The 14,178-nt window shown below is 41.8% G+C and overlaps 2 protein-coding genes across 2 annotated transcripts in view; both read right to left on the minus strand.

Annotated features, from left to right (window-relative positions):
- Positions 1-4,581, minus strand: part of LOC138053182 (collagen alpha-6(VI) chain-like) — a 21,351-nt gene extending 16,770 nt beyond the window's left edge. The window contains exons 1-4 of the mRNA XM_068899843.1: positions 4,566-4,581; positions 4,225-4,437; positions 2,133-2,452; positions 113-344 (exon numbers count right to left, since the gene is read on the minus strand). Coding sequence (XP_068755944.1) covers positions 113-344; positions 2,133-2,452; positions 4,225-4,437; positions 4,566-4,581 — 781 coding nt within the window. The remainder of the gene's footprint in view (positions 1-112; positions 345-2,132; positions 2,453-4,224; positions 4,438-4,565) is intronic.
- A 1,837-nt stretch (positions 4,582-6,418) lies between these two features.
- Positions 6,419-12,929, minus strand: LOC138053184 (cartilage matrix protein-like). Its single transcript, XM_068899845.1, has 6 exons — positions 12,599-12,929; positions 10,963-11,175; positions 9,420-9,829; positions 7,408-7,567; positions 6,545-6,781; positions 6,419-6,447 (listed from the first exon to the last, which is right to left on the minus strand). Exons 1-6 carry the CDS (start codon positions 12,927-12,929, stop codon positions 6,419-6,421), a joined length of 1,380 nt encoding a protein of 459 aa, XP_068755946.1.
- Positions 12,930-14,178: the final 1,249 nt, after the last annotated feature.

The raw sequence follows: 14,178 nt of genomic DNA on the forward strand, positions 1-14,178 counted from the left end.
AAATGAATCCAAAATTAGCTAAGTGGAGTCAAACATGTTCAGTGCCCTTAGCTTAAGGTTCCGAACTAAAAGTATTAACACTGATCACAGCAAAATTGTATTCGTTACTTACCTGTATAAATCACTTCCATGATCATCTTCGCCATTTCATCTGATTCTGTTCCATCCGGTGGTCGTAACACGTTTTTCCTGTCCGGAACAAGATTTTCCAGTTCCCCAGCGTCCGCATCATCACCTATGCCAACCGGGATCACCGCTATCCCACCATCTTCCAGAGTCTTGGCAGCTTTGTGAACATCTTCCGGTCTTGATCCAGACTTATTGTCCGTGATGACAACTAGGACCTGGGAAAGAAGAGACTGGTAAATGCAGTGTTCAGATACTTAACTTCGCAAGTGTATCGCTTCATTCCATGAATGCCCCTACGTACCTTTCATAGGAGAAAACGAAAGGGTTTTCAGCTGAGCGCGTGCACGTAAGCCACACACGCAATTCTAAAGCTGCTTGCGTCAGCTCATGATTCAAAATAGTTCGCCGGAAAATAAACAAATACCGCTGATTTCTCTCACCTTTGTTGTAATTCTTATATACATAGAATATAAATATACATCTCTTATTCACGAAACCTTTCACAAACGGTTGAAAACCGTCACTTAAATCCGTTTGTGTTAGTATGTAGCTCCACTCGCGCGCGGACTTATGTTGCTCGTATTGCCACCTTCTGGTGCAACAAATTTTTATGTTTCAAAAAGTAGACGTCGCTTTTACTTTTTGCAACATGGAAATTTGTTGCGCAAGGTGGTGGTAATACGCGCAACAAAACATCTCAACTTGCAACGAAACATTGCTGTGCGACAAGTTGCACGAAAAATGTTGCCCGTGTAACTGGGCTTTAACGCGCGGACTCGAATGAGCGGTTCACGCATGCGTAAATGCTGATCTTGTAACCCCCTCATTTTTCGTGGTTTTGCATCTTCACTCGTTTATATCTCTGCTTCTCTGCTTTTTAATTTTTGGTATGTTAACTTGTATTAATTTAAAATGTTTATCTTCGAAATTTTAAAAAAATCTGTAGGTGAAAAAAAAAATTAGAGACATATTTCAAAAGAAATGATTTCTTCTGAAAAATTGGCCTACAGATTTTGAATTTTAAATATTTTGGAGATTATTTCTAACATTATCTGGAAACGCTGTATGGGAAGATTGCACACTGCCGTTTTTTTCAAAAAAGACAATATATATTGATTTTAAGGCTCAAAGAAATGCCTTCTATTGTTGCCATGGTAACGGTATTTTAAAGGAAAATGTGATGCAAGAAATCTATGTTGGGTACTTTATACCCTGGCCAAATTTCGTCTTGATATGATTACCCCTCACCATATCTAAGAACAGAATATGTTTATTTGTGTGAAAAAAGGAGAAACTATTTCGAGCCTCCTTAAGCACGGGTGACGGCAACGCAAAATTTCATTACAAAATTTATTTACCAAATGGTAAGTTTTAGTGCCATAAATCTCAGCATCATGACTTCATGACTTCAATTTCCACCCTGGTCAAAGAATTTTCACTTTCCTTGGGTAACTCATTTCCTTTCCTAGTGCTAGCACTAAGAATTGGATAGATTATGGTCAAATTGAGCAAACCGGTATAGTCACTAATTGATGTGAAAACTCAGTGCAAACTTGAAATTTGAAAAGTCTTTTTCATAGACCGTATTCATAAATGGCGGTTAAGTAATTATTCTTTTGTCTTTATGCTAATCAACCTCGCTAGCCTCGTTAGCACGAAAAAAATCCAAACGAACTTTTTCTCCAAAGTGAGGCTAGTGAGGATGAATGGCACAAAGATAAAAGAAGAATTTTTTGCCCGCCATTTATGAAAACAGTCTATTGCCGTCCCGGATAAGGGCAGTGAAACGTTGGTTCCATTTCACAACCCTTCTCCATGAACTCTGTCGCAGGTTAACAAAACCGATACACTGTTGGCAAAGAATAGGACACAGAGTTGCCAGTCTTGTGGGTTTCAAAGGGACGTATCGTGCTCGAGGCCGCGAAAACATAAAGAGCCTAACACGAGGAAACTTTTCCGAGGCCTGGAACAATTGGAGGCAGATCAATGTTTAAGGGCCTCACCTTTCGAGCTGATGGTCTACTTCCATCGAACAGTTTTCTCGCTTCGTCGACAGCTTTGTCCAATCTCACAACGCCCTTCTCCCTTGTCGTCCGATTCAGCATCTTGAGAAGAGCATCGAAATCCGACGGTTGACTTTGAAAGTCAAACCAAACTTTTGATGTCTGGCCATAGCCTATTAGCGCATACTTAATCTTTGACATGCCGTACATGTCAGCGAAGGCTGCGATAGTGTCTCTCATCAGTTTAAATGTTTCTTCAGCATCTGCGGCAGTGGCGCTCAAGGCAAAGGCCAGATCCACCGTAGGAACGTCGGGGATTTCTATCGAGAAAAGAGGGACAAAGTTTCTTAATAAGAAGGCCCACATTCACTCAGTTGGCTGAGCACCGGGCTGCAATGCGGAAGGTCGGGAGTTCGACTCCGGCCGGACCAACACTCAAGGTCTTAATATAACTGAGGAGAAAGTGCTGCCTTTGTAATAACATCCGCAAATGGTGAGACTTTCAAGTGTTCTCAAATAAGGACTATAAACCGTATGCCCGTCTCACAAATCTCTTTGATGTTCATAAGTTCCCTGTGGGACGTTAAAGAACCCACACACTATTCAAGAAGAGTAGGGGATGAAGTTCCCGGTGTTGTGGCTGTCCTTCGTGAGTGTATGGGTGGGTGGGTATAGCAGGTCACCATCAGCTGTATAGCTGCCAATACTTCAACCTGCTCGACCAAATAAATAAATAACAAACAAACAAACCCAAACGTCAATGCGCACGGGGACTGAATTTCGTGTAAAACGAAATTGCGCAAATAGCTGACGTGTTGTTTCCCGCGTGATTCGCCAGAGTGCATTCAGCCAATCAGATCACACATTTGGACAAGCCGTCATTTGAAAACAAAAACGCCATAACAATGAATATAAAATATTTACAAAAGGGTAGCATATGATAGGAGGTAGAACAAGGGAGAGTCTATAACAGGACACGGAGTCCCTTACAAAGATGGAACAACGAGCGCTTTTCCCTCCCCAACCACGATATACCACAAAAACGGGAAAAGAAGGGAAAGGAAAGGAATTCCATTTAAGTATTAAGTCTTCTAGCGATGGAGCACCAATTGTGGACACTGTAATCTGAAATCAAGAAATTTAAGCAAATCACATCAAATGTTCGTTTTTGAAAACAGGAGAAAACCAGAGTACCCAGAAAAAAACCTCTCGGTGCATAGTAGAGAACCAACAAACCCAACCCACATATGACGCCGAGTCTGGGAATCGAACCCGGGCCACATTGGTGAGAGGCGAGCGCTCTCTTTGCGAATAGTGTGTGGGTTCTTTTACTTCCGTCCCACAGAGTTACGAACATTGAATGGCGGTGAGACGGGGTCTACGGTTTATAGTCCTTTTCGGAGAAGACTAGAGAGTCTAACCATTTGCAGATGTCATCAAAAAAAGGCAGCACTTTCTCCTCAGTTACTTAAAGATTCTGAGTGAGGGGTCCAATGTTCAACCACTGACTGAGCCAACCGGTCGACAAAAATACCGACAACCAGAGTCTAGGGGTCACCCTAAGATTTCAAGTCTGGTCTATCTTGCCAGATGCATTTTTTAACGGACAAGAAAATCCTGTGGAACGGCTGTTTTGATCTCAAGGTACAGGAAGAGATTCTCTCAGACACTCCCTGTCCTTTGCATCAAACCACGCGCTCAGTAAAGGGCAGCCTCTATCTTCCCTTCCTGGCCTTGGGGTAAACCCTTTCCCGAGTAGACTTATTTACAGAACGCCTCCACTGGGACATTCAGCAGCACGCCCATTGTTGTAAAAGCCAATCAAAAGAGAGCAACCTCAGCGTCAAGGAAAATATGATACTTTTCGCGGGAAAAAAATTTGTTTCTAAAAATAAATTTACGCGGGAAAGGCTTGACTCAAGGAATTAGCGAAAATAGAGGCTCCCCATAACCCTTTCACGGCCAAAAATGCAAATTGACACTTATAGATTTTACTCTGTCTAACGCCAGACGATTTTACTCGTCAATGGGGAAGCCATCGGCAGTGAAAGGGTTAATTAATGAGCTTCTGATCAAACTAAACAATACATACCTTCCAACCCAAGTGCTATGACTTCTTTGGCCAGTTCTTCTGAACTGTCCGTCCTCTTTGCTGGGATTACATGGCGTCGGTTCGAGGCAACACCACCCAATTCTTTTCGATCACTTTCACGTCCCAGTCCAATCGCAATCACCTTGATACCATTACCTTTGAGCTCCCTCGTTACAGTCTCTGCCTTCTTTGCGTCTCCTCTAAACGTGTGATCTGTAAACACAACTAGAACCTTCTGCGCATCTGGACGCGTCCCTCCAGCTGTGAAAAGCTCCTGGCCTTTTTTCAATCCTTCCTCCAAGTTTGAGCCACCTTCTGCGGGAGTTGCAATCGACAGATACCGGTAAAGGTCTTCATCCTTGGGGAAACTTCGTTGGAAGTCAAAGTTTATCTCGGCATCGTCCCCATAAACAACCAAGCCATACTTAACTCGGTCGATACTGTACTGGTCGATTATGGAATGTATGACAGACTTCATCTTTTCGAAATTCGCGGCGGCGTAAGAAGGAGACGTGGCGCTGAGGGCAAAGCCAATGTCCAACAAAGGAACATATTCGATGGCTAGGGATAAAAACAAAATGTTATACAATAGTCAAAGGGCATTGCGAGTGAAAAACACCCGGTTTCCCAACAAGAAGGGCCGAGGCACACACACACAAATTTTTATTCGCAGAAATGTTTTTAGGACACGTAAAGGTAATAAGTTATAACTTCTAAGCCTATTTAAGGTCGAGGCACAATAGGCAATAGGGGACTTAAGCAACGACAACGGCGACGGCAACGAGAACGTCATCAATAAATATAAATTTGCGTTATTTTAATCGCTTCGTGACTATTTCAACGTTTTTAATATGACAAGGGTGTGGTATTTCCTCAAAGATGACACCAGTCGGAACGCCACTCCATTTTAGGAGAGAAAATGAAAATTTATCCTCAAGTGCTGACGTTCTTCATAAAACCAAAAACTTGGCTATTTCACGTTGTTGTTTTGCTGACGACGGCAAAGAAATGGACAAAAGTGAAAAACGCACGAGCAGGGCGTGCAAAGCTATTGTTTTTACCCACTAAATATGCAAATTCCTGACGTTCTCGTTGCCGTCGCCGTTGTCGTTGCTTAAGCTCCCTAATAAGTCGCGGGAACAGCGGGTCACTTCATGTGTACTGTTTCCATAACCGGTCACTAGGAGAACGCACAAAGAGATTTCGCATGAGAGGAATGGGAACTACAATAGTTTTCTACTTCAACACGGAGGACTAGCGAATGCACTACCGAGGAATTATGAGAGATTTAATGACTCTTTCGTTAGTTAATTTAAATTTTGCCACATGGACGTGTCAAAAAACTGGAAGCACGGTTCAAATACTGCACTGAAGCTTTTTGTAGGTACGTCACATGATTTCGAATGCAATTTAGAATCAATGAGTAGGGCGAGTGCAATTTGTAGTCTTTGGAAAAGAAAAAGAGTGTTTATTTATTCCAAATTGCACGAGAAAGATCATATTAATACTTATTAATAACAGACATAACGCACGGGTATCATGTAATCAACCAAAAATTCCACCATCGCGAGCTAGTATTTGATTGGCTATCTGTGAGTTTTGACCAATCAAAATGCTTGATTTGTTACCTCTTTTTGCGCGAAAATTAACGCCTTCTGCATTGTGAAAGAAATGTATTTACTACATAAACACCAATGAAATACCAGGTGAGTTTTCGCGCGAAAACATGATATCTTCACACGTGAAAAGATCACTGTTGCTATGGTTACATATAAAAATCGCGCCTTTCGATGACTTTCGTATCTCTGCGCGGCCATGTAATATCCTCTATATATGTGAATGTATATCTTTGTAACTTAGACCATTGCTTATATTGTCCAGATAAGTGCAAGGGACATTTCTCTTATCTCTTTCGTCTTGCTGCACTGTGTTACCTGAAAACTACATTTCTCTTGGCCAACCAGAATGAACGTATTTTTCCACGTATTCTATTAAAAATCCTACACAAACTTACGTTTAATAGCCTCCTTCATAATTCTATCTGCAAGTTGTTTGGGACTTTCCTTGGTTTGGGATTGTAAGCTGTTCTTTTTCCTGGGCGATAATCGACGCAGTTCTCCGGGATCTGACTCGTTTCCCATGGCAACAGTGATTACCTTGATTCGCATTTCATGTAATTCGTCCGCGATGGGTATCAATCCTCTTTTGTCTCCAGTCGCTTTGCTATCGGTTATAACAACCAATACATCGCGTCGTTCGGGTATTTCGCCACTGAATAAATCCCTTGCGTTCTCCAGGGCAGCTGTCAAATCAGACCCACCGCTCCCACGTTGAACCATCTTGACAAAGCTTTTTAATTGTTCACCATCCTTGAATCTCTCCGTCAGTTGGATTCGAGACACTGCAGTGTCACCGTACACAATCAATCCATAGGTTATATTCCTTTGCCCGTATGAGTCAATAACGGAGGTGATGGTCTGTGTCATTCGCTCGAAATTTTGCTTGGCAGATTTGGCGTTTGCATTGATCGCAAAAACAAGGTTCAGTGGTTCTATCGCTGTGAAAGGAAAAAAAAGGGAACTCTTGAAGTTGAGAGAAACACCACTGCACCGGAAAACGAGAAGAAACATGTAATTATTCTCTAAATAATAATCGTGATCTAATCGGCCAACCTGACAGTCCGATTTTAAAACTCCACTCCATCTACCCCCTCCCCCACATCTTTGAATTTCGTTCGTGTAGGGCAATGGGCCATTTCCGAGTTGCTGTTAGTCTCGGTTTCGAAGTGAGTCTTGGTGCTCAACTATTGTACGGGAAATGAGTTTGATTTGCATAAGAATACGCAACTAATTTCCATTTGAATGGTTGAACACCAGGACTCGCTTTGAAACTGAGGAATGCAGCAACTCGGAAATTGGCTATACTTAGAAGGAGAATTGGACAAAGGGGACGTGCCAAATTTTCCCGTTTACAATAATTTAAACTGAAACAATGCATTTGTGAACCTTGTGCTCTTGAAACAGTCTTTATATGTCTGTTTTGTGGTTCTTGCTTTTTCTTTCTTACCAGACTTTGTTTATTTCCTTTTAGCGTGTGTAACACTCCAAAATATTTTTTGTAATCTTCCACCATTACAACGCAGTGGCATTAACAGAACCTTAAAAACCAAGTTCGTATCCGTACCTCGACACAATTCTTTGGTTAGATTCCTCAAGCTCCCTGCGAGTCGATCAAACGAAGATAGCTTCATGACATTTTCCGAATTATTCATGGCGATACTCCGTAGTTCATTACTGTCCACTCCACCTCCAACACCAACAGCCATTACATGAACTCCCTTCGCCTGCAATCAGTATTTGAAAAGATGATTAAGCTGATGACAGCGAGGGTCATCGAGGCACCTTTTATCATTCTTAGACCACTCTTATTACGTACGATCTTAACTCCACAACGCAGTTACCCTCGTAAATTTCCCAGAAAATAGAACTTTTGCAAGGAATACAGGGGTGGATAAGAGAGGATATTTTTAAAAAAACATTGAATAGAAATAGGTAATATGAAGGCCAACTAGAAAACCCGATGGTTGACATGGTCTTCGCTCTCAGCTGTTTATACATATCTCAGGGCTCAAAACTTGCATTTTCAACTGGATTTTTACCCTTTGCGACTATAGTTTTCACCTCCGTTCTTTCGAAATAAATGGGTTAGCAGTTGCCACTTTGCCGCTACGTTTGCTGAAGTAAATAGAGGAATGAAAAATTTATTTTCTTCCTCGCCACGAATTTTCTTTCAATCATAATCTGAAGATAATTTAGCTGCCATTTTCAGCGGTTTCTTTACTCACAAGCGTTGCGGGCTCATATTTTGTTCTGTTAAATCGCTGGCAACACAATACAACGCGATGACTTTGCAACTAAACCTTGTGAAATTGCGTCTAAATTTTCGTCTCCTGTTTTACATTGCGACGCGCCTTACCGCGGCCACCTAACAATGTTTTTTAAAACTTATACGCCAATCAGGGTGTGCGAATTTGATTGTCAGTCACCCCTCCTTACAAAGTTCGCACGGTTGTAAGTTGAACACCGTTGAATAGGTTGTTTGAGTTGACGTACTTACACGTAGTTGTCAAATGTGAAAGTTTGTTGGATGATCACGGTAAGGCGCGTTGCACTGTAAATTTCGAGTCCTGTTAAACTAGTCAGAAGTGTGGCATCGTGTGTCCAAGTTTGATGCTTTTCGGCCGAACAGAGACCAAGTTACGGACTTTAAAACATAGTTGAAGATTCATATAAAAGTCTCTAATTTTGAGTCTGCGTCTCCCAAAACCATATAAACTCTTTAAAATCTTTATCAGATTTGGGACAACCGTAAAATCCTGTCATGGACCTACTCTTTGGAAATAGTTGAGGTGAAAATCACTTTGCTTGCCTATTTCTATGAATATTAGAGAAATAGTCAAAAATTTTAAGAGTTTATACGGTTTTGGGAGACGCCGCCTCAAAATTAGAGATGTTTGTACAGATTTTTAAGTAGTGTTTAAAAAACGAGCAGCAGTGTTTTATCTGAAATGGGACTGAAATCAAAGCCGCCACTGACCGAGGTTTTCAGAATGATATAGATTACCAGGGATAAAGGTTCATACACGTGAAGTTTTATCGATTTTTTGATAGGCAGTTAGCCTCATAAATTATGAATGAGTTTTTGAACTGTTTTAAAGTTCGTACCTTGGTTTTAGTTCGACCTAAGAGCATCAAACTTGGACAAATGGCCAATCTCAATGTTATCTTTCATGTGATGGTGTCAATGGGCCATTTCCGAGTTGCTTTCGAAGTGAGTCTTCGTTCTCAACTATTGTAAGGCAAGTGAGTTTGATTTGCATAAGAATACGCAACTCATCTCCATTTGAATGGTTATGCACAAGGACTCGCTTTGAAACTGAGGCATGTAGCAACTCGGAAATGGGCTATTTATCGATTGGTTCAAATTTGAAACTCTCCCCAGTTCCCTGCACCTTTCCAGAATGGCCTATTATAGATGATAAACGTTAGCCTATTCAGCGCGCGACAAATTGCTCATTTGCTCATTTATTGAAAAACTTCCAATTTTAACTTTTTCGTTAATATCGCCGTCGAAGACCGTAAGATCGCCAATAAAAGAAAAGAACTGCGAAGAACTATAAAACAAGACAAACTTACCTTCAAAGATTCAAGAACACCGGAGAAAGGTTGAGATCCCTCGCTGGATTTACCATTGGTAACAACAATTAAGAACTTTGGAACGTCTTTCCTCGCCCCACCCCTATCAGTAAACAACTTTGTATTTGCCAGTGTCAATGCCTTGTCCATTCTCGTGAGCCCTGGGTCATATTTTCTGTCCACGATCTTCTGTTTGAGTAACAAAGGGTTGTAAAATGACGAGTTCGCAAAATCGAAGTCAAGGACAGGATCTTGCTTGAACGAAATCAGTCCAAAGTGAGTTCCTTCTTCGGACACATCGAAATAATCGGTGAACTTAGCAAGAGCAACTTTCAGGGTCTCAAAGTTGTTCCATCCAACAGTTCGTGACGAATCCATTATGATCGCAATGTCCATAGCGTGACCACATGCTACAAAATATGAAAAAAAGGGCAAATTGACTTCAAAGAGTGGCTATTCGTCCACATAATTCAGACAAAAAAAGTAAAACAGGACTACCGGGAAAAAACTCAAGTTTTCAAGTTTTTAAGTTTTCAAGTTTTATTTATTTACAAGAAACAGTTTAAGTTGTTACTAATCGTGGCAAGCCAGACTGTACACGAAATTATTTAGACAATTATTACATACAACAACAACATGTAAACATTACTCTTTGGACAGCGAAATAGAAAAATCCTAAGCATAACCATGAATCAAATTCAGGACACATTTGGGTAATAGAGAATTGCTCTCATCACTGCTCCGTGAACTTCAAATAGTTTTTTTTTGACGTGCAGTTAAAAAGAAGGGCTCTGTTTTAATTTGACAATTAAGAGGACGTAATAGTCTACGAGCTGCGTGAATAGGAACGGGTGAATAAGCCAACTGCTTCTTCAGTTTTCTACCTCACGAACTGACTGACTGACTGACTGACTGACTGACTGACTGATTGATTGATTGACTGACTGATTGATTGACTGAGACTGACTGACTGACGAACTGACTGACTTACAGACTGACTGACTGACTGACTGACTGACTGATTGATTGATTGATTGATTGATTGATTGACTGACTGATTGATTGATTGACTGATTGACTGATTGACTGATTGATTGACTGATTAATTGACTGATTGATTGACTGATTGACTGATTGATTGACTGACTGACTGATTGGTTGATTTATTTATTGATTGATTGACTGACTGATTGATTGACTGATTGATTGATTGATTGATTGATTGATTGACTGACTGACTGACTGACTGATTGATTGATTGACTGAATTGATTGACTGACTGACTGACTGACTTACTGACTGACTGACTGACTGACTGACTGACTGACTGACTGATTGATTGATTGATTGATTGATTGATTGATTGATTGATTGACTGATTCTGACGGACTGAATAACTAACTGACTGACTGACTAACTCTATAACAAGAAGTAAACAAGAAATACAGGTGGCCGACTGTGCGAAGGTGACTATGTTATTATCAAGTACAAATATTAAATTGTTTCTGTCAATAATTTCACTGTTTTGGTGCTAAGTTCTTACCTCCACAAGGTTTGTAATCGGCTAAGGTCAGATCTCGGCTTTTCTGGCAGGCACTAGCCTTGAGAACACATTCATTGCTGTAATCCAGTCCATCTGATCCACACACGGGCTCTTCAACTTGAGCGCACTGGTCATTGCATGCACATTCAGTTCTTCCATCGTCATATGAAACACACTGTGAGAAGTGTTCGCAAACCTTTTTCTCGCATGGATCTAAAACGTTTAGAGAAGCATATAACGCTTGAGGTACTATCTACGGATTGAACAACACTCAGGGTGCAGCGATGACGCAGTGGCGATAGCACTCGCCTCCCACCAATGTGGCCCGGGCCAGGAACCCATGACCCGGAGCCTACAGCTCCCATACTGGGCCTATGTAACGGCATTTTTACAGACCGATCTATTTTTAGACTATCTTTTCCGGAAAAAAACAAAGGCAGTTCCGGTTCGGTGACCCTATGACGTCAGCTTAATTTCTTGTAATTGGTCATCGGGCTCCTGTGGGAGTCTCATTCGCGGGAAATTCAATCTAAAAATAAATCGGTCTGTGAAAACGCCGTTACACGAACACAGTAGAGTTGTAGGCTCCGGGTCATGGGTTCCTGCCCGGGTTCGATTCCCAGACTCTGCGTCATATGGGCGTTGAGTTTGTTGGTTCTCTACTCCGTGCCGAGAGGTTTTCCTCCGGGGACTCCGGTATTCCTCTCTCCTCAAAAACCAACATTTGATTTGATTTAAGTTAATTTGTTGATTTCAGTTTACAGTGTCCCCAATTAGTGCTCCAGCGCTAGAAGACTAGACACTTCAATAAAGTTCCTTTCCTAAACGTGACACTAAAAAAAGCACTGAATATTCGCAGTTGTTGTAGAAGGTAAATCTCCGTTATTATCAACGGTAAAACCTCTCTACTACACACACACACTTTATTTAGCAGGAGACTGTTGTTATCTGGACTTAGTCTAATGACCCATCCGAACTAGTCATCGAAAGTTCGTAAGTTCAATTCCTGCAGTGGAGCACTCGGAATTTTCCCGAGTATCTCCGAGTCTTTATTGAATACGAGCATCCGAACTAGTCATCGGAAGTTCGTAAGTTCGACTCCTGCAGTGAAGCACTCGGATTTTAACCCGAGTATGGCCAAGCAATAGAGGATGACGTAAGGGAACGGATCCCCTACACATGGGCCTTTTCCAATGGGAGATTTTTTCTAAAATGTAGTTTAAGCTACGCAGCTATTTTTAGAGAGGCACCTGATTGGCCAGTTGTAATGACGTAATGAAATTTTAAATATACGCGTTATTGGGAACGAAAACTTCAAATAGCTTTGCGAAACTACATAATAGATTTCAAAAAACTATTATGGGGCATGGGGATCCGTTCCCTAACCTAATCCTCTCTTGGCCCAAGTCATAACCAGAAAAAATACTTCTCCTCCAAAACTCAAAAATTTTGTGAAACGGCGCAGTGTGGTTACCGTGTCGAATTCTTGTTGGTTCGAAACCTGGCTCTACAATCGTCTTGTTTTAATAGAGAGGAAACGTTTATCCAAAATTTCTCTTTCACCCAGGTGGATAAATGACGGCCGTCAAATACCACTCAGCATAGTATCTGTGAGTAGTGTCTTAAAATAAATTACCTTTTATTATCACTTCATACACTTTTGGCACTAAAGATGGCAGATCTCCATCAACTGAGAAGTCAAACACGTATTCTTCCCCAGAACTGAACTGTGTCCATTTCCGCTTATCTGCTGTCTTCCCCACGGAAACTGCCGCGATCTTAATTCCTTTTTGAATCAGCGGTGATGAGGCATCTCGCAGATCTGTATCTAAGTCATCCACCCTATCCCCCGTCAGTACAATCAAAGCTTTTATCGCGTAAGATCTCAACGGTTTTGGATCTCCAAACGCTTCACGTTGCGCGCTGGTCAAAGCACGTTCCACAACACCGCCCAAGCTGAGACGCATTTTGTCGACTTTGTCCTTGAGGTCGTCCGTATCGTAGTTAGTAAATTCTTCAAGAATCTCGCTTCTTCCATAATTGATAAAAGTAACGTGAACGCCTGATGCAGAGGCTGAGTAAGTATCCAGGAACTGTTTGATAAATTTCTTTTGTTTTTGGAACGTGCTTGGAGAGATCCCCGCTGCGCCACCCAAGGCGAACACCAGATCTATTGGTTTCTCTGTTGAAGAAGTGATATTATTAATGTAATCAATAAGTTATTGACTGAGGGCCTCTTTACACGAGCCCGGGTTGGACACCGACTCGGGTCAGTTCAGCGTCGAATTTTACGTTTACACGAGCCCGGGCTGGGTGAGGGTTGGGTCATTCTCGGCTGACCCGGGTCAGTTCCTTTTTCGCTGGGTTGAAAGGGCTGGTGACTACTTGCCAGTGAGGAAAATGGCGGACGAACCATGCAATCATCAATTTGTGTTAACGTTATCAGCCATTTTGGTACAGGCTGCGCATGCGAGAACGCTGAATCGCAAAAAAGTGATGTTCAAACAATCCCGGGTCAGATACGCCAGTGTTTACATGAAGAAGTTGAAGAAATTTCAACCCTTCTAGCCGGGTCAACCCGAGTCTTGAGGAGGGTTACCCGGCAAGGGGGGCTGACCCGGTTTGACTACTGTTTTCATGTAAACGCTTATGAACATTTGACTGCAAAAGGGTTACCCGCCGCGGTGATTCAACCCGGGGTAGAAAGCAACCCGGGCTCGTGTAAAGAGGCCCTGACTGGATGACTCACTGAGGCCCCGTCCACACGTATCCGGCGAATTCGCTGGGGAATCCGCAACTTTTTGAATACGCTCTCCAGAGTGGATATTTTTTAATTCATATAAATCCGGAACCGTGTGGACGCCAAATCCTGATATTTTTTTTATCCTGATGACGTAACAAGATCGAGCCCAGTTCCTTACGGTGAAACAAATTCTCAAGATGGCTAGCGAGAGCTTTATGGCGCATGCTCTGTTACCTCTGTTTCCTTGAGGAGCCCTAAGCACTAGAGTGAATTCGGATACGTTTCGGATACGTGTGGACGGGCAAATTTGATTTGAATACGCTACCTGTGGATGGAAATATTTTGAATCCGGAAAGAAAAAGTCAAGCGGATTCAAAAATATCAGGATACGCCTGACTAACTGACTGAAAAAGGGATAAAAAATCACCACAGCTCAAAACCATCACAGTGGGAAAGGATAATATGACTTACGT

Source organism: Montipora capricornis, chromosome 6, assembly GCF_036669925.1.
Source record: "Montipora capricornis isolate CH-2021 chromosome 6, ASM3666992v2, whole genome shotgun sequence".
NCBI lineage: Eukaryota > Metazoa > Cnidaria > Anthozoa > Scleractinia > Acroporidae > Montipora > Montipora capricornis.